At 38.3% G+C, this 27,452-nt stretch overlaps 1 protein-coding gene across 1 annotated transcript in view; it reads left to right on the top strand.

Annotated features, from left to right (window-relative positions):
* Positions 1–7,032: 7,032 nt before the first annotated feature.
* The window catches only part of GRM1 (glutamate metabotropic receptor 1), a gene marked incomplete at its 5' end in the record, with an annotated part of 396,475 nt that continues 376,055 nt past the window's right edge, over positions 7,033–27,452 (top strand). The window contains one exon of the mRNA XM_075203596.1: positions 7,033–7,762. Coding sequence (XP_075059697.1) covers positions 7,033–7,762 — 730 coding nt within the window. The remainder of the gene's footprint in view (positions 7,763–27,452) is intronic.

The following is a 27,452-nucleotide window of genomic DNA, read 5'->3' as shown; positions in this document are numbered from 1 at the left end:
GTTTTAGATATGACACTGCCCAACTGCACTAGAGACTGCCAAGAACCGTGTTACCCCTACTGTGTCTCTTTGTGAAATGGCGCTGGATCTTCGTGGAGGGCGGTACTTGTAGAATACAAAACTTGCGAGATCCAATGATGCAACAATGATGTTTTGCTTCGCATTCATTTCCGAGGGTGCACGAAAGTACCGAGCCGGCTTGGCACGGTACTTGGATCGGCGACGTTCCGGTGGGCTCGGTTCTCAAGTCCGAGCATCTCTTTTTTTATTTGGTAAAGGGTAATATGCCAGAATCTTCCCTCTCTTATGTTGGGTGAGATATAAAGGATTGAAATACTTAACTTATAGAATCTATGGCTTCACAGTGACCCTCCAAAATTTCTAAAATCAAGGAATCGATGAGCGAACACTGTCACACATTCAAATGAGTGCAATGACGTAGGGGGCACGCATGGTAGAAGATTGAGTCTTTATATTTATGGTTTTATACAATTGTTACTTTCTATACAAATATACACTTTAAAGCTTGGCACACTCTACTGGTTTCAACCAATTATCGTGCCAAACATGTTAGGCCCAATATCGTATTAGTGTGTTTGCTCCCACAATCATGGTTTATTGTACCAAAGCACATCATATTATTTGAGTTGAACATTATAAACTGGCTAAAAATCATTATCATCAATGGAATGATGCCGGACAAATGTGGAAGTGTGTATGCACTCATGACCAGCAGTGTATGCAGATCTCTATATAGAGATCTCAATCGTTTCAGCAGATGGCTATGAGAAATGAAAAGCACAGATCCAAAGGTAAATCGTGTAGATGTGTACACATAAATCTGCATGCTCGTTGGGACTTTCAGTCATTGGTAAAATTGTACAGCAATCACATCTGCAGTAATTTTCTGTATTGTGTATCCACACATCTTCATCTTAATTATTGGAGCACAATGTTATTGACTAGTTAAAAGCCCGTCAAAATAGTGGAAAACAAATAAGAGGAAGATCATATTGGAACTTGTTTTCAGAACTGTTAATTTCCACCCATTATTTATCCCACAACTGTGAAATCAACTACCTGCTCAACAACAAAAAAAATAACTTAGCACAATTCCTATTTCACAAATATTTCTTTATATACCACATTTTTTGTGTAAATCTTCTCAGAGTCATTTACCAATTTCCCCTGTTCCATGCCACACTAATTTTGATTATCACTTCGGCAGATCGCCGTACTTTGGATATTGCCACATAAAGTTGACTGTGACAAATAATTTATTTCTATTTTTATGAAATACCATTTTAAAATACTTGCAGCACACAAAATAGTCATTTGCAAACATTTTTCAAAATTTGTTTGTGTGTTTTGTGTGTGTATTTATAAAGGTGAGGAGCAACGCAAGCCTTTTATATATATAGATGTCAGTTTATTATTGTCACAATTCAGAGAATTGAATGGGACCACTTGCTGATATTAGCGCAACTGAACAAGGAGGAGCGGAGTCTAACGCACCCCTGAAATTCATCAGGGACTAAAGCGAGGAAGTATGGACTTGACTGCAAGGGGTGCACAGATTGCAATTCTCGAGGACAGACCTGTGAAGTGGAAGTGAAGTGAGAACAGTCCGAATCGGAGCCAGCTGGGATGTGTGGTACAGGAGGATTTTCCAGAGAATAGTCAGGAGTATCCAGAAGTCAAAAACAGAGAACACAAAATAGGCCAAATCGCAATCCAAAAGGGTAGGTCGGGAAACAAGTCAGGTCAGAGGCCACAACATACTGGAACAAGGGAGCAGCATACAGGTACATGGCACAAGCAGGGAAATCCCTGGAACAAGGATTTGGACCTAATACTCTGGCACCCTAATGGTACCGGAGCCCCCATTGCACACTAATGATAAAGAGAATTGTAGTGGATCTTCCATGTTCTTAGGGACTTGTATTTGTTGGCAGGACTCCAACTAATAAAGACTGCCACATGTTGTGTTACAGAATGGCTACAACAACTGTAGAGTTTTTTTCCCCGGTTCACATCAGTTTTCATTAATGGTTTCCTATGCCAGATAATGTTTTTATGCTTGGAGAACAGGCACTAAAATTTGCTTCTGGAATTGATCCAAGTAACAACAGAAGAGACCCATGGCAGGAGCCCATGATAGTTGTGAACATAATTTCTAAAGCAAATCCCCAATTCTGGGAACATTACCAAACTGTGTATGCCAACTGTGTAATTTCAAAAAATATATACTATGAGATTTCTATGGTTTCATATTTTAGATCAACATTATGTAATCTTGCTCAGTCAGAGTTTAGATAGATTGTCTCATCTTCAACATGCATAGTTCTTTTCTTACTATTTCAATTAAAAAAAAATAAAAGCTTTTGTGCCAATAGCGAATGTAATTTTTGATGCATTTATTTAAGGGTGTCAGTGTTTACTGCTTTTGATCCTAACTTGGTGATTCCCAGGATGTCCTGATTTTTGAGTTCTATATATTCGAGGACGATGCTGGTTTGATGCGTTCAGCAGGTATCCAGTTCAATAAATGGAGCCTCACTAAATCACACATATGTGTTTTTGATGTGCTTTTCATGCTTACAGCCAGCCTCTATTGAATTGAATGATCTTTTGCTGAACACATGAAAAGCCTGTCAAGAGCGTGTTTTTTATGTGCTGTATAACAGTAACTGAACTGAATCAAGCATTGCGCTGGCTGACTTTGGCTTTCCTACCTTGCTCCTAAGCATACGTGTGAGGCATGTGTGTAATGCCACCTCTATATATAAAATGAAGTTCATAATTTCAAATGACTGGAGGATACCATGCATAGACATGATTAGTGGTTGCAATAGCACAAACATTGGGTGTACTCTAGTATCCACAGCACCCACAAAGCTGGCTCCTATTTTTGTAGCCCCTTATGCCTGAAGAGATGGAGTAGGGGTGGGAAAGCAGAAGTAGGGTACAGTAACAGTGTAAACATGCCCCTGGAGGTATAGCCTAGTTAGAGTTGGCTACATCTCCAGTTAACCCCACTTTTTCAAGCACCTGCTGTAAACATACAAAATTGATTATGCAACTTCTATTTCTGTATTGTTGTTTTAGTGCATTGTTTGGTATCGGTAGCTTATGGGGAGTGCTGGCCCTCTTTGCCATTTGGAGGTTCCTGGGGTACCTCCTGGTAAGTTAGCTCTTAATTTAAAAACACATGCATGTATGACCCATTGAGGGACTCTCATTGTTCAGAGTTAGGAGCATCCTATTAGCAGAAGCGCCTTGACGGGCAGGTGGCTTATCATATATTTGCAAGTGTGTGAGATGTCTGCAATTTATGTATAAGTAGAATAGCAGCTCTTAATGGTACACAGAAATGTGCTTGGGGATTTTCCTCTGTGTTCGCAGATATGTATCTTAGAAGTCATATCTATTGCGGCTCAGTGTAAAGATACATACAGATGCTGATAACGACAGGAGCACATATATTTATGTCACGGTTGGCTTATGGGAAATTGATCCCTATACTCTGCTGGACATGGCTTAGCCCACCCACAGGCACGGAGTCTAACAGGCAGGTGGTTTTCACCAGGAACCCCTGCAAGGAGGTATGGATTTAGCGGCACCAAACCTGCAGGTCGCGGTCCTGTGAGTGGGTGAACAGCAGAACGGTGTGAAGGAGCCAGGTGACACGAGCAGCTATAGATGAGGCACAAGGAGAATAGATGTCCTGTGGTACAACGAGGAAAAGCAGAGGCTGTCACAGTGGTGTATCCAATGGTGATTGGTAGAGATACTGGAACAGCGGGAGTACAGCACTGGAGTATGCTCAGCACACACGGGAAAGCAGAGGTAGCTGAGGGAGAACAGCCAATGAGTCACCAAGGCAGTTGCGGCTCACAGTGATAGCGGTTAGAGAACTGGAGCTGTCACGATGAAGTACATCAGAGATGGTAATATCAGTACTGGAGCAGCAATAGCTCAGTACAGCGGGAGACTGAGAGTAAACTGACGTGGTGAAGGGAACTCGTAGTAACAGCTGATGAGTCACAGGTGTAGTAGCAGCTCTGAGTGGAAGCGATGAGAGAACTGGAGCTGTCGCGGTGAAGTACAGTTGAGATGGTAATATCAGTACTGGAGTAGCAATAGTTCAACACAGCCGGAGACTGAGAGCAAACTGGAACACAGGCAAACCACGAGGAGAACAGGCATCAGACAGGTGAATCCAGGAGGTTTAAATAGTGCTCCAGAAGTGCTTAGCCAATGAAAAAGAGGGAGGAGGTCCTGAGGTGCAATAGGCTTGCACCTTCACAGATCTGAATATAGCTGAATGAATGAATGAAGTTAGTCTGATGCTGGAACATGGCAGTTTCCAGATAAATGAAATGCGGGTAACGGGACAGGTACTACTTGTGGGACCGAAGCGTTATAATTTACTTGTTAAAAAAAAAGAATACATTGGTTGTCTAGTTTCTTAAATGGTATTCTTTGTTGTTTTTTGTGCCTTTGCAACCTTTACAATCCAATCATCTTATAATTGACAAAAAACATACAAAAATTGGTAGTAGCATAGAGGGTGTCTGGAGTACAAAGTCAACCTCTACCTATGGAGTGCCGTTCTTATCAGAAGACTTACAGCTAGGTATGACAATCCCTTCATTTTGACTGTTAGTATGTCAAAATAGGTAAAGCTAGCTGACAAAGTATGTAATAATCACCCAACGATTAAGGTTAGTGGCAGTCCATCACATATTGTGTGAACTAAAATAGTATTATTTATATTATAATGTGCTATGATTGTGATGGGCATCTAAGTGATGTCACTACAAGTACAAGGTGTAAGACATTTTTTGCGATTATTAGATTACACTTTTTAAAATAATTTGTATTTTTAAAAAGATTTGTAACATTGGTACACTCCTATAAATATACTATTTGATAGTTCTTGTTTTAAACACAAAAAAATAAAAATGTGAAACTTCCAAACTATAACTATATTGCAGGTCACCCAAGGGTTCCCAGCTCAATACTAAACTCTGGTATTCTGTTTTGGAAAATTAGCATTTGGCCTCTTAACAAAAACCAATAACCATCATATTCAAATCTGACTTTGCACTGTGTATATAACATGGGTATTTGCCCTATACGTATTATTAATAAGAATTATTATTATTATCAGCATTTTAGTGCTAAATAAATAAATAAGTTAAAACAATGCAGTCCCACTGCATTTTTTCCACTTTCCTCCAGTTTATCCAATAACATTAGGGACAAATTTACAATAATGGAAATGTACCGTTGTATTACTATCACTGTAAACATATACACATATAAATATGTAAATGATTTCATATTTTGGTAAATAGAATTACATTTGTATACACAAAATTGTCTCTCCCACAGAGGTGACTCTTGATCATTACACAAAACGGTGACATAACAGCGCATGTTGAAATAAACTTAGTTTCCTTGTGGTGAAACAGTGTTGAAGAAAGAGGGCACTAGAGTACAGACAAAATACTGAGCCCGCATCTTATTGTGTCAGTGCAGTAGCTTGTGCTCAGAGTAACGATTTGATCAAGGAACAATTCTGTGTCTCTCATCCAGGTAAGTCTTAACTTTAATCTTTTAGTCAATCTTATAACCATACTTTAATCATACGCATATGTAGTGTAGGATTGCATCAATTAATTCTGTTGTCCCACATTATTCTTGTTCATTTTAAAAGCGTCTATATAGGTTTAGTAATTAATATCTCATATCCATTGATTACTAATTTGATGTGTTTATGCTCAACAGAACATCTAGTCTAGATAACAGTCATGTGTATAGTGGGTAACCCAGTGCGCCCACAGCAACAAAACAAACTGGTGGTTGGATTTGCTTGTGTGTGGGTTGCTGAATGTGTGTGGGTGCTTGGTGACTGTGGGAGAGAGTTATAGGCAGAGAGATAAGAAAGCTTGTGCACTGAAAAGCAGTCAGAGGCAACTGTGGCTATGGACGGGAGTGGATCATTATTTCCCTACACTGTCTGGGTAAGTGGAAAGTAATTGAGGGCTTATATAGAAGTGACAGCTGGAGCGCTGTCGGTGGTGCTGAAGCAGGTAGTATAGGATGCGGATAGAATTAGTGTTACAGCAAAGCGCACCTATAATCTTATTGTGGATAGAGACGATCAGTTGTTTTCTAGTTACCTAATACAGTGTTCTGTACAAGGAGAAACATTACTAGGTGCGGATATTAACCTGTTTCGTTGTATTCTTGGTACGATTCCTTTATTAACAATTTATGTAACATTGCTTGCATATTGATATTTGTAATATGATAAACGGTACATGAGCTTAAAGTGAGCTCCTTCCATGTATACTGTGTAATAGCAGCTGTCGTTTAGGAGTAAATAATCACTTTTGTTATATGTGCTACTATGGCAGACAGTTATGTTATATGTGCTACGGTGGCATACAGGTATATGTTGTAGTCATAAAAATATATCTGCATGGTGTACACAGTTGTAACACATTTCACTAAAGTTTTATTTAAAGACTTATAATATATTCTTTCGGTGTAGCTGTTCAACATGCACTAGCTCTGACCTTGCCAAAAGGGCAAGATAAACAAGTTGCATTTTTTAACATAAATTGTGAAGGGTTGATGTAGGGCTATTTTCTACCATATCAACTCCCTAGAGCAGGGAGATGACAACCTCTCATGATGAAAACTGAAGTTGACATGCAACAAAATATATTCTCACAATCAAACATATGCAGTGTGTTTATATATACAGGATACTCTATTTGTATATAACCACATATTATATAGGTTTCAGAAATTCCTGCAGTCATATAATATCAAAAATGAATTATTTGATAACCATTTATTTCCTTCATCTTTCCTTTATAGGATACGAGTGTCCAAAGTGATGCCCTTAGCTATCAACTCGATCTGTTTAATTTAGGGTTACTAGGGCAGGATCTGGAAACACTGGAATGTGACTAGGAAAATTAGTGTGTTGATTGGCATTTTCTAAACAACTGATTCAAGTTTCTCTGGATCTGCATGGCGTCATTTTGTAAAATGTTTGATATTTTCCTGGTTGTCCTGATGATGATGACGTTGGATGTCCTCTACAGAAGTGTTAGTAGAGGCACTCTGTTATCTGGTGCTACTTCACCACGATCGGTAGCTAGGATGGATGGGGATATTATTATAGGAGCCCTTTTCTCTGTTCACCACCAGCCACCAGCTGAAAGGGTACCAGAGAGGAAATGTGGAGAAATCAGGGAGCAGTATGGCATCCAGAGAGTAGAAGCCATGTTTCATACTTTGGATCAAATCAACATGGATCAGACCTTGCTACCTAACATTACCCTAGGGACAGAGATACGAGACTCCTGTTGGCATTCCTCTGTTGCCCTGGAACAGAGTATTGAGTTCATACGAGATTCTCTTATTTCAATGAGAGATGACAAAGATGGAATCAGTAAGTGCTTGGATGCCACTCCAACCCCTCAGGGCAGAATAAAAAAGCCCATTGCTGGTGTCATTGGACCAGGGTCAAGCTCAGTGGCCATCCAAGTCCAGAACCTACTGCAACTTTTTGATATCCCACAGATTGCTTACTCTGCAACAAGTATTGACCTTAGTGACAAAACTTTATATAAATACTTCCTGAGAGTTGTTCCTTCTGATATCCTTCAGGCCAGGGCTATGCTGGACATTGTGAAAAGATATAATTGGACTTATGTATCTGCTGTCCATACAGAAGGTAAGACTGATTTTTCAGTTCCATATGGTCTATAAATGCATTGAAAACCATTGATTGTTTATAGTAAAATGATCACGCAACAAGATATTCATTTTTAGTATATCAAATACAATAAAACCCTTGATAATAGGGTAGAGTTATATTAAACTTAAATCATACTCTAAGTTCCATTCCATAATGTTTGTACACATTCACTATTGGGATTGTGATTTTAATGTATTTATTCAGACTCAAAATTATCCATACAGTTACATAGTGATATATGATGGAGTCTTTACTTAAAATGAAACCCGAAGTCCCAGCATGTGGAGTATTCTACTCATTTGTAGTCAGAATACTATCTGTAAATGTGTTCAGGTTAAGTGATTTAAATCAACACTGCTATTAATGTTAGTAATTGCTTTAAGTCTTCCCACAAGTATAGTGTTCACTGAATGAGTCAGTCTAGACATCCTCATACTGTATGGATTTCATTGCAGCAATATGTAAATAACTAGCAATTTTACCAAGTGTAAGTGTAGTTGTGAGGATTTTGACTGTAATGTTTTCTTTCAGATACATTTAGCAGAAATGTACTTATATAAATGATACTTTCTGTGTGAAGAATTCATTATAACATTTCCTACATTTGTATACATGTGTCAAATTTAATGGTTACATGCAGAGTTAGTTTCTTTCAGGAATTGAACAAATGAAGCTATAAAACACACATACACACACACACGCACATAGATACACGCACATGCATACACACACACAAACGCACATACATACACACACACACTTCCACACACACACACGCACATAGATACACACGCACGTACACACACACAAACACATACATACACACACACACTTACACACACACACACACACACACACACACACACAAACACACACATACTTGAGAGCATATCAAACTTAATTGAAGACTGGATTCATTTTATTTTTGCCAACTTTCCCCTGATTATGTGCACATTTTAAAGAAACTGTTACTGCAAATATTTTCCTACAGGAAATTAATTCCCACCCATTCACTTTTGACTTATACACTGTCTCAAATATACTGTTACAGATAGAGTGTTTTTTTTTTTTTTTAAATTAATAGCGTGATGAGATGCAAATCTCATTGTGCAGTTTCATCTTAATTACATGCAATGTGCACTTAAGGCATCCCAGGGTCCTGGTTTTCTTAAAACATTCACCTTTTTCCCCAACCAAAATCTATCATAATTTTTATTTCTTCAAAATTCAGACTCAAATTAACAGGACGAATGATGACAGATTCATGTAATTCATTTACTTTATTTAGCACTCAATACAGTTGGATTTTTATGACCTGAGCAAATTTCAGTTCACATAGGTGTCCTAGTGTATCAGCAAAAATTATGGGAACTTTGTACACACTGTATTTGAGTGCTTGAATCAAGCATCACAACACATTACATGGTACATTTACACAGTACCATCATAGTTTTAAATAAACCAGCTCCATATTTAACATGCTGCTTTCTAGAAAAACAGCTTGTCATATTACAACATATATATTATTTAGTAAGTCAGTTCAGGTTTGACACAAATCTGCTTGCTGTCATTTGAATGCTAGGGCAGCCAGTTTTCCTTTCACTATTTTTGAGCAAAACTCTTTTGGGTATTTTGAAGTGATAATATTTTAATAACACTATTTAGAATTATGATTTATTTGAATTGACTATCACTATCAGTATTAATGTAACATATTATGTAAGGGATTGATAGTCTTGTCTATATTTGCATGTACACATCTGATCACTACATATCATTGTATTAGCTGTGCTGAAATATACTATAATGAAATATTATCCATACATCTCAGTGACCAAATTATACAACTTTCATCATAAGCAACAGATTCATAATTAGACACATTTAGATACCCTGCAACTATTTTTGCAAGTTACAGTGCTTCATTGAAAGTGATTTTATACATTATATGAAGTTATCTTAAAATGTATCATCTTTTCCACAATAGTACTTTTATGGGAGTTCTTCAGCTTGGACTCTATCCGTTTGTTCAGTTTGCCATGGTTATTCCACTAAATATCTCTATTAGCTTTCCTTCATAATCATCTTTAGTTGCCAGAGGATCAGATTCAGGGCTAGAAATGACATATGGCTCTTGATTTGGTGGCTGTAAATCTATTTCAGTCAGAATCCAGCTGTCAATTATAGCCCTGCATTAGTCCCCTGCAACCTTCAGTGCTCAGAAATAATTCTGTATGCTGGCCAGCAGAGGTCTCTTATTAGTAGAGGAACACTGCTGAATTGAGGAAATGGTGAGGGTTGGGTGGAGGGTTGATGGGGTATAATATGTTGTAATGTACACAGGGGCGCACGCAGGATTGTCAGGGGGGGTGACCCAAAAAAAACCAACAAAAAAAAACACACAAGAGAGCAGCGCTGTCCTATACAGCAGCCGCGGCGCTGTCAAAGAAGCGTCTGCGGCGGTGCTATATACAATACAGCACCGCCGCGGACGCTTCTTTGATAGCGCCGCGGCTGCTGTATAGGATAGTGCCGCTATGGCGGCCACTTAGTTAGCGCAGGGGGGGGTTCTGGAGACTCAGAAACCCCCCCCCTGCGTGCGCCACTGGTACATTATCAATCTGAACACCAACATGCAGATTAACAAGTGCATGCATATACTATATGCATACACTTGACATTTACTAAAAATGGAATCTATGTAGAAAGCAATGGCTGTGCTGAGGATCCTAGTGAACTATTTTGTGAAATGCAAAATGAATAGTCCAAAGAGACACTTACGGCAGTTGCATCACCACAGCTATCAGACTTATCACATTACATATCTTAATGGTTGAACGTGAACTGATCACTAAAATTAATAACATAAATTTGGATCACTCCCAATTGTAAGACAGATGTTAAAGCATTGCATCATTTTTCTTTTGCATCCAACTGTCAAAGATAATTTTTCATATTATAAGGCAAGACTGACATACACTTTACTTTGTGTGACATGGCATGCATTTTAACTTCATTTTATGCTAATTGTACTAAGATACAATTGTTACACATATATTACACATTTTCTCTACATGTCTTTCAACTACAATATGTTGGATATAGCTACATGATGAATATACTTATTTTGCACACTGTAACATATGTAAATACCATGGGATAAGTTGATATATAAATAAATAATAGGCAATAAAGAAAATAACAGTAGTATAAAGTGAAAAATATGTAAGAAAGAGAAATGTTGGTGATTTATACCTTAAGGGGTAAATTTATCAATCTTTGGGTTTGAAAAATTGGAGATGTTGCATATAGCAACCAATCAAAGTCTAGTTATCATTTATTTAGTACATTCAACAAAATGACAGCTAGAATCTGATTGGTTGCTATAGGCAATATCTCCACTTTTTAAACCCAAAGCTTGCTAAATTTACCCTTAAGATTGCTTTTAAAAGTTTCACCAAATAACAATAATGTGTATATCATTTTAGTATATATTGCACACTACATTTATGAAGACATTTTAGTTTATTTTTTTAGTGGAAAATGAAAGATTAACTTTGATTTTTGGTTCCAAGAATAACAATTATTATACCATAATTATTCAGTCCCAATAAGAACATTTATTTTATATGAAAATAAGTAAGTTTTTTCTTCTACTGCTATATTTTTTTTTTTATTTCCCAGTACCTTTATTATATTTTTCTTTTTTTTTTCAGACACTGCTAGCTTTTTATTGTTCTAGTCAGCAAACTGGTTTTGATTGCTAACATTATTTTATTATCAATAAGCTGCGTTTTTCATGTTTTGTTTATTCATTGTAAACAACAAAGTGACTTTGTACTTGTTTTAAACACAATGGAGGTTACTATTTAGAACAAAGGTTTCTATTTAAAACACATTGGTGGTTTATCCCCCAACTGCCTGTAAGTGAATGCACACTAAGCAGTTAAAAATCTAGGTTGTTATAGGGATCACTTATCCCTATGACTACAAAAAATAAACCACATTGTCTGTTCCCACTTTACTGTAGGTCAAAGAAATACAACTTTGGCTTTGAGCAGTTATTTATCAAAGCAAATTAAACAATGTGCAATTGTAAAAGTTGGTTTGTAGGACATAACTAAAATAGTGTTACAACTTGAGCTGCTTGACTGACAACAGAAATTAAGGCACTTAAGCATTAAAAAAAAATCTGTCTTTGTCACTTCGCATCCATGAGACCCGGCCTATACCAGGCTGCTTCCCATTCACTTTCCCTGCTACCTGAAACAACTGGCGACCTCCAAGACATTCAAGATGGTGCTAGTTACTAAAACTAACATCGAGTCATTGAGCCAACGCTGCAAATATTTTAGTTCTCTTACACAGTAAAAACGGGGGCTCTATTATCTTGCCTCTTTATCTACAATTTACATCAACTATTTTTTATTGATTTCAAATTGATTTCAAATTTAAAACATGGCCTACCATACATTTTTTTGCAATTTTGGCGTAGGCTGTATATCTTCCCTCAAAAACATGTGGGGCTTGAGTCATTAAGGAGAGCAAAGCATAAAAAGGAGTAACTTTTCACCTGGGCAAACCATGTTGCATTGGAGGGGGGGGAAGGGGTGAATTTAAAATGTGGGGAGAGATTTATAGTAGGGGTAGGGCATGTCCTGGATAAGTTTTAAATTTCATTGCAAAAATTAAGCTATCAAGCATTTGTGTGCTAGATGAAAAAAACATGCAGTATACAACTTATGTGCAAAGTAATAAACTAATTTGCACCCCTTGCATTGTAAAATGGTTTGTTCAGGAAAAACATTACTCCTTTTTTTTGCCTTACTTTCCTTAATGAAACAGGTCCTATCTGTTTATTCATATTTAACCAAAGAATATACTATAAGTTGCATAAACGTTATTCGGATAAGAATTGCTCTACAGCACTTGTGTTTTGTTTTTTTATGTAACCGCATTCAGGAACATTTATATGCATTGGCATACAGTTCTAATTCTGTTATTAAAGTCTGTGGGCCTGAGTCATTAAGGCAAAAAAGGAGTAAATGTACTCTGGGACAAACCATGTTACAATGAAAGGGGTGCAAATCAGTTTATTATTTTGCACATAAGTTAAATACTGGCTGTTTTTTCATCTAGCACACAAATACTTGATAGCTTTATTATTATTATAAAATTTAAAGTTGATCTAGGATATGTCCTACCCCAACTATGAATCTGTCCCGACATTTTAAATTTATTTACCCCTCTAATGTAACATGGTTTTGCCCAGGTGCAAATGTTACTCCTTTTTTATGCTTTGCTCTCCTTAATGACTCAGGCCCTGTGTGCCTATAAAGTTCAATCAATATATAAACTGTTAACATCTTGTAAATTGTACATGCCAAAAGGAGGGTTTAGTTATTTAAGTGCAACATAACATAACTGATGCTATTTACTATGATCATACAGTAAGTTCATAGCTTGTCATGTGTATTTCCAACACTTTTATAACAGTGGGTTTACTGTAAGCTTATTCTAGACAGCATTTATTGTTAATGTACGTTTTGCTCAATATTTTGCAATATTTTCAAAAGAAAAAAAATGCACACTGCTTTTACAGTAAAGATCATAGTCATTTTTCTTTTAACCAATGTCTGAAGAATCTGAATATTATACATTAAGCAAAAACATATTTCTTTCACTGTGAATCGCACTATATAATGTGATTCGATGTAAAGATTAATTCGCTGTTATACATTAACATGTCAAAATGATAATGTTTTAATTAGCTTCCATAGATTAATTAATGTTATACCAAGTGAGTGGGGCTATTTTGAAAGTCCTTAATATAATTAAATGTGTTTTAGGCATTTAAAGAACAAGAATCAAAATGTTACAGTATGATTTCTCTGTATTATTTTGCTTTGATTATCCAGGGACTGTTTTGGCTAGAGCTGTCTTTGTGCTTTTTTTTTTTAAGAAAGCGTTGAATAGAACTAGTTTGAAATCTCAGCCAATTATTTATTCTAGATTGGAAAATTAAATTAGTGCTATATATGGGTCTAAATCGGCATACACTTATGTAACAATTTACTTATCTTTGTTCTCACCTCTCTTATGAAGTTGTATTTTTTAGATAATACATTAGAATTGAAATGTGTTTGTCCCATGTGAAAATGGTGAAATGAATAGCATAATATTTAAGATGTAGATGTATTTACATTAAGCTCATTTACATCATCAAACTTTTTTTTCACAATTGTGATATTAATCCAGAAAACTGCTATGTTTTCAGTATAGATTAGCAATAAATTCCGATAACTGGAATCAATTTGCTTTCAGGTCTAATTCTGGTATAGTCCAGCAAATCAGAACATGTTCCCAGTAGGATCAGGCCAATCATAGTAAAGTATACAGAAATGAGCCAATGGCAACGCAACTTGACCAACATTCTATAAAAGTACCTTATAGCCAGTTCCCCATTTATTCTTTTTGCTTCTGTGAGAGGAAGTGTGAAAGTGTTTGCATACTTAATTGTCCTACACAGTCTGCTATATGATCAGTGTTAGATGAACAGTAAAATATGGCCATTTTAGATACAGTATATAACCTTATTCTTCATCCTACAATGGGAAGTGGAGTTTTAGGATGTGTACTATACTATGTTATACATGCAACAGAACCTTTAGCGCATTATAATCACACCTTTTGTCTGAAGTTAGATGTTTGGTGAGTTGCTAAATATTACCTTAAAATTTTACCTTACTTCAAGCATGACAGCTCAGTAGACATTTTAGAAATCCACTTGTTCTTCATCAAACATATACTGATATAGGGAGGGGGGTTCAAGGTATTGTAATATACTATATTGTACTTGTGACAGGAAATAGTGTATGGTCTAACAGCCTTTCTCTCCTCTCAAATAACATACTGTATAGTCTTTTGCAAACTATTGAGATATTATTGCAAGAGTGACTGCAAAGTTAGCATTTTATAAATTCCCTTGGCAAGTTGTTGGCAGTGCTTCAGAAGATAATTCGATATTCTACTATGAATATTCACAAAGCACATGTGTCTGTCAAATACAGCTGTCTTTTGTTGCTATTGTGTTTGTTTCCATTTGTAAAATACTGCTGGGTTTACTGGTGATATATAAATAAATGCTAATATTAATAAAATATATAAGGCACATTGACACACGTACAACTCATACAATGTCAACACCTGTATAATTGATCACTACAACGGGAAAATAAGCACTGAGGAAAACAATAACATTGAAGACACTGGTATGGCTGCCAGTTTGACTACAAGTTTTGACTACAAGTATAAGTTATCATAGGCTGTGGGGAGGCAAGCAGTACTGTCATAGACTGAGGGGAGAGAGAGGGCTGTTACTGGCTCTGGAGTTAGAGGGAGAGCTGTAGTGAGAGAGAGACTTTCCTTCAGAGGGGGGAGGGTGTCTGTCACACATGGAGGGGAGGGAGGGGGATAGAATGTCTGTCACACGCAGGGGAAAGACAGAAAGGGAGCAGTCAAGAATGCTTGAAAGAAAGAGGGAGGCTGCCACATTTGGTGGAAAGACTGTTATCAAAATGGGGATCCAAGGGAGAGCAATGGATCAGATTGATCTGGATTACACATTAAATTCGGTGGCTGGGCATGCCCCTTTGTGAGCCAGGAACAGGTGACACTGGGGCAGCCATGTATGACCAGAGCAAATAGAGAACAGCAATGGTGTATCCCCCCCAATGCGAGTTCCTTACGCTCTGGGCAGCGGCACCAATCACACCACCCTTGATATGACCCTGGCCATGCACATGTGCAAACACACAAAATGTACCAGACTGTGACCATACACAGTCTGTGTCCATACATACTATGATCAGCCTTTGATCGTCGCCTCTCCTCCCTCTGATTACCTCTACTCACTGATGTAAGTATAGGTACTCCTGCGCTGCCCCACCTCCATTGGAAAGATCTCCCTCGCTCTATCAGATCATCCCCCAATCTTTGCAGCTTCAAACGGGCATTAAAAACCCATCTTTTCTTAAAAGATTACCACTCATCCGCTTAACTTCCCACCTTGTTGGTTACCTCCCCCTCTCATCTCTTTTTTCTCCTTCTCCTCTCCTTCCGTGTGACTCTGTCCCCATTCCACCCCGTGTTTTTGGTATGTCTGCCCTTCCCTTTAGATTGTAAGCTCCATAGAGCAGAGCCATCTCTCCTCCTGCTTCCATCATTTTTAACTTTGCTCTCCAGCTACTCTGCCCACCTCCCTCTTGGGCCATCTGCCCACTGACTTCCCTCCTGCTTTTCTCGTCCCCTTTCAGTGGCTCTTTACCTGTTTGCTGCGCCCTGACTCTTGGGCACAGGTCTCCAATTTTCCACGCTCTCCCTCACCCTTTCAGTTCTTCTTTCTAGCTGTGCTTTGAGCTAACTGAGTTATAGTGTTATTGTTTATTATACCATGCTATTTTACCTTGTACTGTCCTACTGTTTGTTCCTGTACGGCGCTGCAGACATTTTGTGATGCCCTAAAAATTAATAATAATAATAATAATAATAATAATAATACTAATAATTCATATGATATACCTGCCATGTACCCAAACTTATAATGTATCAGGCATTGTACACACCTATACTAGCCATTTGTCCATACTTATAATGCATTAACATGTGCACATATACTTAACAGGCATGAGCCCATACATATAATGTGCTAGCTTGTGCCGTTATAAGTTATTAGTCTATACACATAGAGGCTTTTGTAGAGTTGACGTTTTTGGAGAAGATGCACGCATGACAAAGTTCATTTACATGCATATTTTCAGTCAGACACATCTGAAGATGTGTCCAGCTGCGCGACACTAGCATTTGTGCCAAGTATACATCAGGAGTAACAAGTGTGTGTACTTTCACCCTATGATAGCGCAGTGTATAGTGCAGTTTTAGTAGTAAATGCAAAAGTCACATTACTCTATTTGTACACACTATAATCATCATCATCATTATCACAATTTATTTATATAGCGCCCCTGATTCCGCAGCGCTGTACAGAGAACTCACTCACATCAGCCCCTGCCCCATTGGAGCTTACAGGCTAAATTCCCTAATATACACACACACACACACACACACACACACACACACACACACACACACACACACACACACACACACACACACACAGAGACTAGGGACAATTTTGATAGCAGCCAATTAACCTACTAGTATGTTTTTGGAGTGTGGGAGGAAACTGGAGCACCCGGAGGAAACCCATGCAATATAATACTATGGAGAAGCATCAAATATACAAGAGAAAATAGTGTCTGGACAGTTATTAATAAATGCAAATAATAAATCCAAAAGTTGCTTCTTCCCTGTAAAATGAAATTACATAGAAACACAAATACAAAAATACTTGTGTCTGCTTGCGCCTAAAGGGGAAAGACAGGAGAGGGAATGGGTGTTCCGTGCTTATGCAGTCCTCACCTCAGATACAGATATGCCGTTTACATTCATATTATTTGCACAAGTATGTGGTCTGGTGCAAATACAAGCTGATGATGATGATGATGACGATCACCAGCACTAGCTAATCACTTCTGATTGGGGTTTTACCTCTGAAGCTACTGGGTGCTTTCTTTATTGATTGTTCATATATTTTAGGATTTTGTGTTTGTATTTGAAATAAAAATATTTATTTCTTTTACTTTGATTTGTACGCAAGAAGGAAGGTTATATCTACTGTATTATATGAAGCTCAATAGCAAATGTGTTTTTTTGTTTTTGTGTTTAATTGCGCTTACGACCTGGTTCTGTGTATGTAGGCGTAAATAAGCCTTCCGTAAACTTGGCTCATATACTACAGATGCAGAGATGGATGCCTCTTGAGATGTGGCCGACTCAACATATGGACAGAAATACACTATTTTTAAGGCAACATAATGTGCTAACAATTTCCCCATACACATAATTTGTTAGCCATACACCCATACACATAATGTATTATGTACATTACCATATGCTTACCAGCCTTTAGCCCAGGGCCGTCTCTTCCATAGGGCACGATGGGCAGGTGCCCGGGGGCCCTGCAGCCCAAGGGGCCCGTCAGAGGCAGCTAAAAAAAAAAAGTCCTGAAAAAAAGAAGAAGAAAATACTTACCTTGCTCTCAGCTGGCGATCCAGCTCCCTCCCTGGTCTCCTCCTCTGTGCTGCTCTCGCAGTGCATGTTGGGCGTGACGTCATCACGCCCGCCCGACATCCATTGCGGAGTGCAGCACGGAGGAGGAGACCAGGGAGGGAGCCGGATCACCAGCTGTGAGCAAGGTAAGTATTTTCTTCTTTTTTTCAGGAACTTTTTTCTCTCACTGCCTCTGATGGGCCCCCTGGGCTGCAGGGCCCATATATATAATCTTTTTTTTTTATATATATATAAGGGCCCCGGTGCACTGCTTTGCCCGGGAGCCCCAAATGTTGTTAAGAGGGCCCTGCTTTAGCCCATACATAGAATGTACCAACCTGTACCATTACACATAGGGCCTGAGTCATTAAGGAGAGTAAGGCAAAAAAAAAGGAGTACATTTGATCATGGACAAACCATGTTATAACGCAAGGGGTGCAAATTAGTTTATTATTTGCATATAAAGAAAATACTAGCATTTTTATCATGTAGCACACAAATACATGATAACTTTGTTTTTACACTGAAATTTAAAGTTGATCTAGGACATGCCCTACACCAACTATAAATCTGTCCCCACATTTTAATTTTTACCTCTCCCTTCAATGCAACATGTTTTTGCCCAGGTGCAAACTTACTTTTGTTTTTGCTTTGCTCTCCTTAATAACTCAGGCCCATAATGTATTAGCCATTTATACCTATACGTACTATATTATACAATATGTACTACCCATGTGCCAGTCTGTGGTGTGCCATACACATCAGGGGCGGATTTACCACTAGGCAACCTAGGCACTTACCTATGGCCCAGCGGTCCCCAGAGGGCCCTCCCAGGGCTGGCGGTGAGACCAACCTTTAAAAATGGGCCACTACTTATGGGACAGTGCTTGTCCCCGTTGACTAAAGTCTGCCAGCCAGGCTATATGTTATGCTAAAAACTATAGTGCCATGGATTTTTTCAGGGAGGGGGCCCCAAACCAGTATCTTGCCTAGGGCCCCATGATGTCTAAATCCGGCTCTGATACACATACATGAGATTGTGCAACAAAACATTATAACTCACAAATATTATAACAATTGTCATATAGTATGCCCCACAGTATATGTAGTAGAAATAGCATTGTCCTTCTCACCACTGAGTGGCTGGGGGCCATATGCCATATCTGGGGTGCTTATACCCTTCAGATATAATAAATGGGATAGTACAGTGGCGGAAAATTTCCAGCGAGTCTAGACATTGGCCACTGCAGTTGCATAGCGTTATAGAACACTATCCTTGGAGGGTATAAATACTGGCTGATGTTCTGGTGTCAGTAATTAACTATTACAAATAATCTGTAAAGTGTAAAAATAAAAGAAGTGTAAATTGAAACCGCAAAAGCTGAAACTAAGACTGGCAAACACCTTTTCTTGCTTCCAAGAGAGAGAGAGAGAGAGAGAGAGAGAGAGAGAGATAAATGGCTCTGGGAGTAGACAAATGTAGCTACACAAAAAACAGGCAGATTGATGAACCAGTTTGCAGATTGCTGAATTTCGTGATCAGACTTGGTGAATTGAATACAAATTGAATTTTGAAAGATTCACTCATCACTAGGTGTCATTGCATCTGCATCGATAGATGTAATAAGCAGAAATTCTGACTACAGAATCTTCATGCATAGATACATCTACATGTAACAAAGACTAACTTGAATTACTGTATTTAGGCAGTAATATAGTTAGGCAGTTTAAACTAGGCAGGTTCGATGCACTTGTCATGTCTTTAGAGTTTTAAAAATGATTGATATCTTATTTTTTTAACCTCCACCTCTTTATTGGGATAATCTAAAATGTATCAGTGATGCATGTATAAAAATGAACCCCAGTGTGCTTCCTTTTTTCTAAACGCATTATGCACAAAACACTATTTAGAAAATGTAAATTTCCTTGTCAGCCTGATGTATGACTGGATAGAGATATTTCAGTGACATATTATTTCAGAATTGAATGTCTCCTGGAAATATTACACAGGAGACGATTTTGGGTCTGAGTTGATCAGAAAATGACAATGACGAATTGCTCTCAGCCCATTACTCAAAAACAATAATTTTTATAGCAGGAACAGGACCAAGAGTAACAAATTCATGTAAAAAATGCATCTTTGTTAAGAAATAACAAGTTCTGCATTGCTGACTTAAGCAATATTTCAAAACGTCTTACATAAACTAATATATAATGGGGCTGATGCTGAGTTGGACGTACTCCAGTTTGCATAGTGTAAAATATGCAAATAGGTTCTTCATATGCCCACAAAACAGGCTGCATGCATCTACACTTACGCCTGCTTGCAGCTAGTGAGGTGTAATGTGGGAGAGAAGAGGTGAGATGTAACATAGCCCGAGTACAATAAGGACATATTTGCAAATTTGCGAACAGATGCAGACCAGCGCAGAGAATCAAATGCGCCTGTCAAAGTTGTACCAATAGTGGGTGTCTGAGGGCAGGTAGAAAGACATGGTAATGATGATTACAGTCGCCAGCACTAGCTACCTGCTTATGATTATCTGAGAATGGCATTGAATAATTAATAAGTAAATAAGAGAACTCATAGTTTGTTCATTCTGCTGAGGATTTCATAAAACAAAGTTTTGTCAGAACATCTGTTTCAGGTGAATTAACTTCTTTCGTTTTACGTGTCTCTATTATTGACTAAGTTATACAAAAGGCAGCCATTTTTCTGTAGACCAAGCCTATGTAAATAGCTCACCCACTATGGCTTCTACATTGGAGACAAATTTGATTGTGAAAATTGATCACCATGTGGTGCATTAGACTGAGCCTTGGGAAGAGCCGGGATTTCAGGCCATTGTATACCAGCCCACTTCGACCACTGATGCATGCCCTTTCATAATGGCTATGTAGCTATGATCAGAGTTAACCAATCACATTCACAATCATGCTCTAAGGTAATTAGCATATACCTTCCAGAAATGAAAGTGATTGCGATTAACCTCAAATAAAGATCAGCTCTTCCTGTATCATTTTCCAGCAGTTTTCTTGGCTGCATCCAATGGAATGGTCGACAAGAAGCTTTCAAAACATCTACAGGTCTCATTCTTTAAAGGTATCAAACAGCAGAGATGTATATTTTTTTAAGTGTATTACAATTACCATGGAATACTGTGAAGACTTTCATCAATAAGTGGAGAAAACCTGGTACAACAGGGTCATTGCCAAGATCAGGATGTCCCTCCAAACTTGATGACAGGACAAGGAGAAAACTCATCAGGCAGGCTACCAAGAAGTCTGTAGCAACATTAAAGGAACTGCAAGAATTTATGTCAGGAACTGGTCGCTCCCTGCATGTGACAACCATCTCCCGTCCAAATTAAAAGTTTTGTTTAATGAAAGAGGTGACACTTTTAGTTTGTGGAGGCATCATCCAAGATCATAAAGTAAAAGTACATCTTGATGTGCGCTGGCCAACTGACCAGATATAGTTAAAAAGCAAAGATTAACCTTCAGCACAAGAGAAAAATACCAAGTCTATACCCATGTGTTCACTACTAGTAATAATTTGATCTCCTTACATCCTACTAAGAAATTGGGGTAATATTAGCTGAATGCTGTATATATTCTGATGGGGTGCTCTCTCAGAAGTATATAATATACATTAGCAAAACAGAAAAGACAAAAAGAGAGAGAGAGATAAATACTCGCTGCAAGAGGCACACCTCATCTCTATTAAGTAGGAGATCTCTGTCAGTAGTGACAGCAGAGGATAGCGGCTAACTCACAGATCCATAACAAAACTCACAGTCTAAGAAGAAAATAACACACAAACACATAAAATATAAATTTTATTACTAATAAATTTTATGTGTTTGTGTGTTATTTTCTTCTTAGACTGTGAGTTTTGTTATGGATCTGTGAATTAGCTGCTATCCTCTACTGTCACTACTGACAGAGATCTCCTACTTAAAATAGATGAGGTGTGCCTCTTGTAGCAAGTATTTCTCTCTCTTTTTTCTTTTCTGTTTTGCAACTGGCCAGATCATACAAGCAGAGGAGTTCAAAGCCAAAGCATTTGGTTTTGGGGCCCATAATATATATGAATATATACCATTTTGTCATTTGCAGAAACAGCTGCACATTTAAAGTTCACATTTTGCAATAATATAATAATCTCCAGAATCCATTATACATTGCTAGTGGCTATCTCTATTTGTCACAGGGCATGTATAAACTAGTGATGTTACAGGCATGAATTATTTCTAGTCTATACTGTTTTTTTGGGCGTGAGGAACAAACACATAACTCATCTTGTCACAAACATGCTCCCAGCTGCCTTGACTTTGGGGGTGTTTGCTGTATGAGGTCACACGATTCCAACCCGCAGTCTCTCTTTACCTATCACACAGGTTATAGACCTTAGAATCACCCCCAAACAGCGCTCACACCTCACACACTTCAGGTTTGCCACCACCTATTGCATACGGGCAATAGGACCCCAATATACTGTCCCTCACTGGCACACAAGGCTTCTAGCTGCTCACAGACTAGCAAGACCCACACCAGCGAACAAAGGGTTAATTCTTCACACCTCCAGACTGTTACACAAATGTAAATGCAAGCACACACAGCTTGTTAATCAAATGTATCAACAAATCACACACTGGTTAACTTGGTCGAGCTATATTCTTCATAATAGGCTAATGGATTTGTTAGAGTATCAAAGACGCCACATAGTAAATTATAGATTTAATATCCAAAAGTACAGGACATACAGATATTAAAAAAATAATGAATAAACAATTGATTGACATACACAAGCAAAACAGTTTAAAATAAAAGGGATTACCTTCAGAGTGTCACTTACATGAATTGCATACTCTGTGCCATGGGAAATTGGCAAGGAAGATGGACAGCTTATCAATGTGAATAGATTTCCCAAAGTCTGACCACTTGCTGTAACTGGTCTCAGCTTTTTAAAGCCATACCTCTTTCTACCCCAGGGGGTTGTGGCCTGTGACACTTTTTTCAATCACCATTTGCATGTTGCCTGATTTAATAACCAATTTTACTAGGTGACCTAACTTTTCTGTGGAGCATCACACAGATCCAATTTTATTATTAATAAATCCCCTATGACTCTGTCTATCTTTTGATACCAAACATGATGACATTTTGACAATGTGACATACCTTTTCCAAAGATATGTGATTTTATCTGTTCCCGGATAGCACCCATACCTGTCATTCACAACCCTGGTGTGATTTTTTTCTCCTGAGTATGGAGAGGTACCCGGTTTTCCCAAAATATGAACTATGAAGACATTTTCCTTTGAAGCTCATATTTCTATATATCTTTATAGGCAGTCTTCAAATGCTATCTTTGTCTACAAGGATCTCACCTAGGCATATGGCATTTTCATTTAGTGGTTCATTGTGTTTACACTACCTATTGAAAGGAAGTCAATTAGGAAGTGGAATACACAATCAAAACAATGGATGTCTGTGATCTGCATATCTTAAGCAGGTCTCCTCAACCTAATTACCTCCTACTGGGCTAATTGTTTTCTTTGTAAAAATATTTGGTCAAACATGTATCTGAGTCGAAAATCAGGTTCATTAAGGTTTCAATGCAATGTTATATTTGGACCCTGACATTCAATATTCTATTTCATCATATCAGATTTATGCTCTCATCCTGACACATCTGATTACATCTGCGTCATTTTTATATAGCAGTTTCCCTTTTGTAAACCAGTTTAGTTACTATTATACAGTTTGCGGCTGATGTAGACTGAATATTGAATGGCTGCATACAGTTTAATAATAGTATATTAACATACTGCCAGGATTTTGGAAGGACTGCACTGTGTGATATACTCCCTGAATTACATTAGAACACATATGTAGTCACTATTCTGTATCTCTCTACATATAGAACCTTTACATCAGCCATGATATAAACAGATATACACAGGGCCGGTGCTAGGGTTCTCAGCGCCCTAGGCAAAATTTCAAGATACCGCCCCCCCCCTCGCAAACACACCAAATACCTGCCTCACAGACCCATACCTACTCGACTGTGTGCATTTGTGTTTAAAAAATAAAAATTAGCCTTACCTCCTCCAGCGGTCCAGATGCCATGTTGTTTGATGCAGAACGCTGTCCAGACTCCACTGCAGACACAGGATTTCTAGAGGGGAGGTATCCAGGTGTTAGATTTCGGGGGAAAAAACTTGACACAATAAGCCTATGAATTATGCATTTGTTAAAGGCAATGGAAAGGCCCTAACATGTCCCTTCATCACACATATGTTCCTTCATCACACCACTGCACCCCCCCCCACTGCACCCCCCTCTGCATCACACCACTGCACCCCCCTCTGCTTCACTTGCAAACTATGGTGTAGAAATTGTACCCCATAGATTGCAAGTCAAATATAGAGCATGAGGTGCCAATCAAATAGTCGTTTTCTCCACCATAGTTTGAAAATCAAATATAGAGCATTAGGTGGCAAATAGTCATTTTTAATTTTATACGGTAGAAAAATGACTATTTGGCACCTCATGCTCTATATTTGACTCGCAAAGTATGGGGGAGAAACTGACTATTTTATTGGCACCTTACGCTCTATTTTTGACTTGCAGCAAGTCAAATAGTGCTAAATAATAGTTCTTTTTCTCCAAAATACCTTGCAAATGAAATATAGAGTATGACGTGGAAATAGTGATTTTTATACCATAGAAAAATGACTATTTGTCACGTCATACTCTATATTTCATTTGCAAGGTATTTGGGAGAGAAATTACTATTATTTACCACCTCATGCTGTATCTTTGATTTAAAAACTATGGTGGATACAATGATTATTTTATTGGCACCTCATGCTCTATATTTGACTTGCAGCAAGTTAAATATAGAGCATGAGGTGGCAATAAAATAATTATTTTATCCACCATAGTTTTTAAATCAAATATACAGCATGGGTAGCCCTTATAGAAAAAAAAATTATTATAATACAAAAGAAAAAATAATAAAATAACATAAAATAAAAATGGAGATACTCACTTTTTCTTATTCCTCAAGGCTGGTCAGCAAGTGCAGGAGACCTCTTCAATGGCTGCCCACTGCTCCTCAGCTTCTCACATCAAAGGAGGAGGGTGGAGCACAGCTGTGCATGCTGGGAGGGGAGGGAGGCATCAGTAAATAACTTTAATTACACTGTCTGTCAGTGACAGACAGTGTGAAACTATTACTGGGAAGGTCACATGATCACTGACATCAGTGATCATGTGACTGCATCGGGAAGCCCGGGAGCATCCATTAATAGAAAGAAGAGGAGGCCACTACAAAAGCTGACTAGATTTTCTTATCTAGTCAGCGGCGTGGGACATAAGTGCAGCGGCGGAGGAGCGCCTGCTGCTGGTTTTTAGTGACCACCGCCATCCTTTTCTAAGAGCAGCAGGCGCTCCTCCGCCGCTGCACTTATGTCCCACGCCGCTTGCTAGATAAGAAAATCTAATCAGCGGCGCCCTGCAGGTCCCGGCGCCCTAGGCAACTGCCTAAGGTTGCCTAATGGGAGCGCCGGGCCTGGATATACACATGGAAACTACATTAGTAAAAGACATTAGTTTGCCAGGGTAAGGATAATATTACTATGCCTCCAATCCCCTCTACATAACTTGAGGGTAAATTTATGACTATACCCAAAAGTAGACTGTACCAAACTTTCTTCAGAGCAAAAAAGAGCAGTGGTCAATGTGGAAATTTAGAATTTGAAGTGAATAGGTTACGGACTGACAATCAGATCTCAAGGTGTATACTGTCCTTATAATAGGAACCTCACACTAGACCTTTCACATAACAATAGCTAAAGTGATTCAGCTGGAGCTCAGCTGCAATAAGACATTTAAACACATCTAAAGACATGTACAAAAGAAGTGCAAGTCAAAGCACAAGTTGATCTGGACCTGAAGCCTTATAGTAAGAGAACAAGTCACCCTAAGTACAGGGTCTGACAGGAATAAATTCAGAGGCAGGATGTTTGGGTGGATACTGACCAGACTGAGGATGTAAAAAGGGTGTGTGAGTTATCCAAATAGTCAAAATGGGGAGTGGACAAGTGGGATAACCCTAACTCCATTTGGACACAATGTCTTGCATATAGAAATTAAGTAATCCATACTGTAAAATAGGATAAGAGATCCCGAGAATATCTACTGAAAAAGGAACATAAAGGTTAGCATAACAAAATTTCCACTTTAGCAAATGACAAATATGAAAAAGCATGCTGAAAAACAAGCCACTCTTTTTAACTTCAAAAGGAGAAATAACAAATGAAAACAACTTTCAATCGCCAAAAACAGTTACATTCCACTATCTGGGAGTACAATCTGTACTGCAGACAGTGTTCCTGTGATACCAGCAATGAGATTGAAAGTTGTAACTCCCAACAATAGGAAAGCATGAAGCATGGGAAAGAGACTCTGAAAATACATCATTCCACTTGCAAAAATGACACACAGACCTGTCATACACTTTGTGCAATGTACAAATCAGATGGATTTGCTTATTGATAAGCATGTAGGTTTATTACTTAAGGTAATGTAGGGGGTTGTAATTAGATGATAAGATTCACCAGTTTTCTTTTCTCTTTTCAACTTCTTTGAAACAATCGGCCTCCTGTCTTCTAGTCTTCTAGGGCAACAGGGAGCTCAGACAGAGGATCCCAGGGCCTCGCCAAGTCAGTCTCAATTACTAGGAGGTATAATGATGTAATACTATACTTTATAAAGTGATTATAAATCACTGAGGAATTATATGACCATATAAAGGAACAAACTTGGAGGCCTAGTCTTTTTATGCAGTGATGACTTCTAATCCATAGTTATTTACAGTAAGGGGTATGTTATTAAATTCCCTAAAATTATTCTCATAAAATTATTAAATAAAGGTAATGTCCTATAGATCTAGTGCTGATTTTCACTGTTATTTTCTGTTTGCAGAACAATCACTCTGACCAGTAATCCTAAGGAAACACTGGGAGAAGAAAAAGCAATGACTGCATCTGTGTACTGGAGAGCAGATGCCATGTTTTTGTAGCAAAAGTTTATTTACCAGGGGGAGGTATGGTACAATAAAATGTAGCACACCTCTCCAGCACACATATTTAGTTATTATTTTCTTCTCCCCAGTGTTTCCTGTGCTCTGTCCAGCAAGGCTTCCGGCAGATAGCCACTCTCTCAGGAATTCGGGAGACTAGCCACTATTCTGGAAGTCTCCTGAACATTCCAGAAGAGTCATTGAGTATGATGCAAAGTCAGTTGAAACACCATATGGGAGGCCACCCTATGTGTTTCCTCCACAGCTCCATCAGGAGCATGCCCCCCTGAACCTGAGAAGGCATTTATGTAGGGTTCAGCCTGGCAAAATTATCTAATACCACATGTGCAAGCTGCTGGCTGAGTAGTGATGGGGGCGGAACTTTTATAAAATCCCTTAATGG

This window comes from Mixophyes fleayi, chromosome 3, assembly GCF_038048845.1.
Source record: "Mixophyes fleayi isolate aMixFle1 chromosome 3, aMixFle1.hap1, whole genome shotgun sequence".
Taxonomy (NCBI): Eukaryota; Metazoa; Chordata; class Amphibia; order Anura; family Limnodynastidae; genus Mixophyes; species Mixophyes fleayi.
This window is presented reverse-complemented; position numbering and strand designations above follow the sequence as displayed.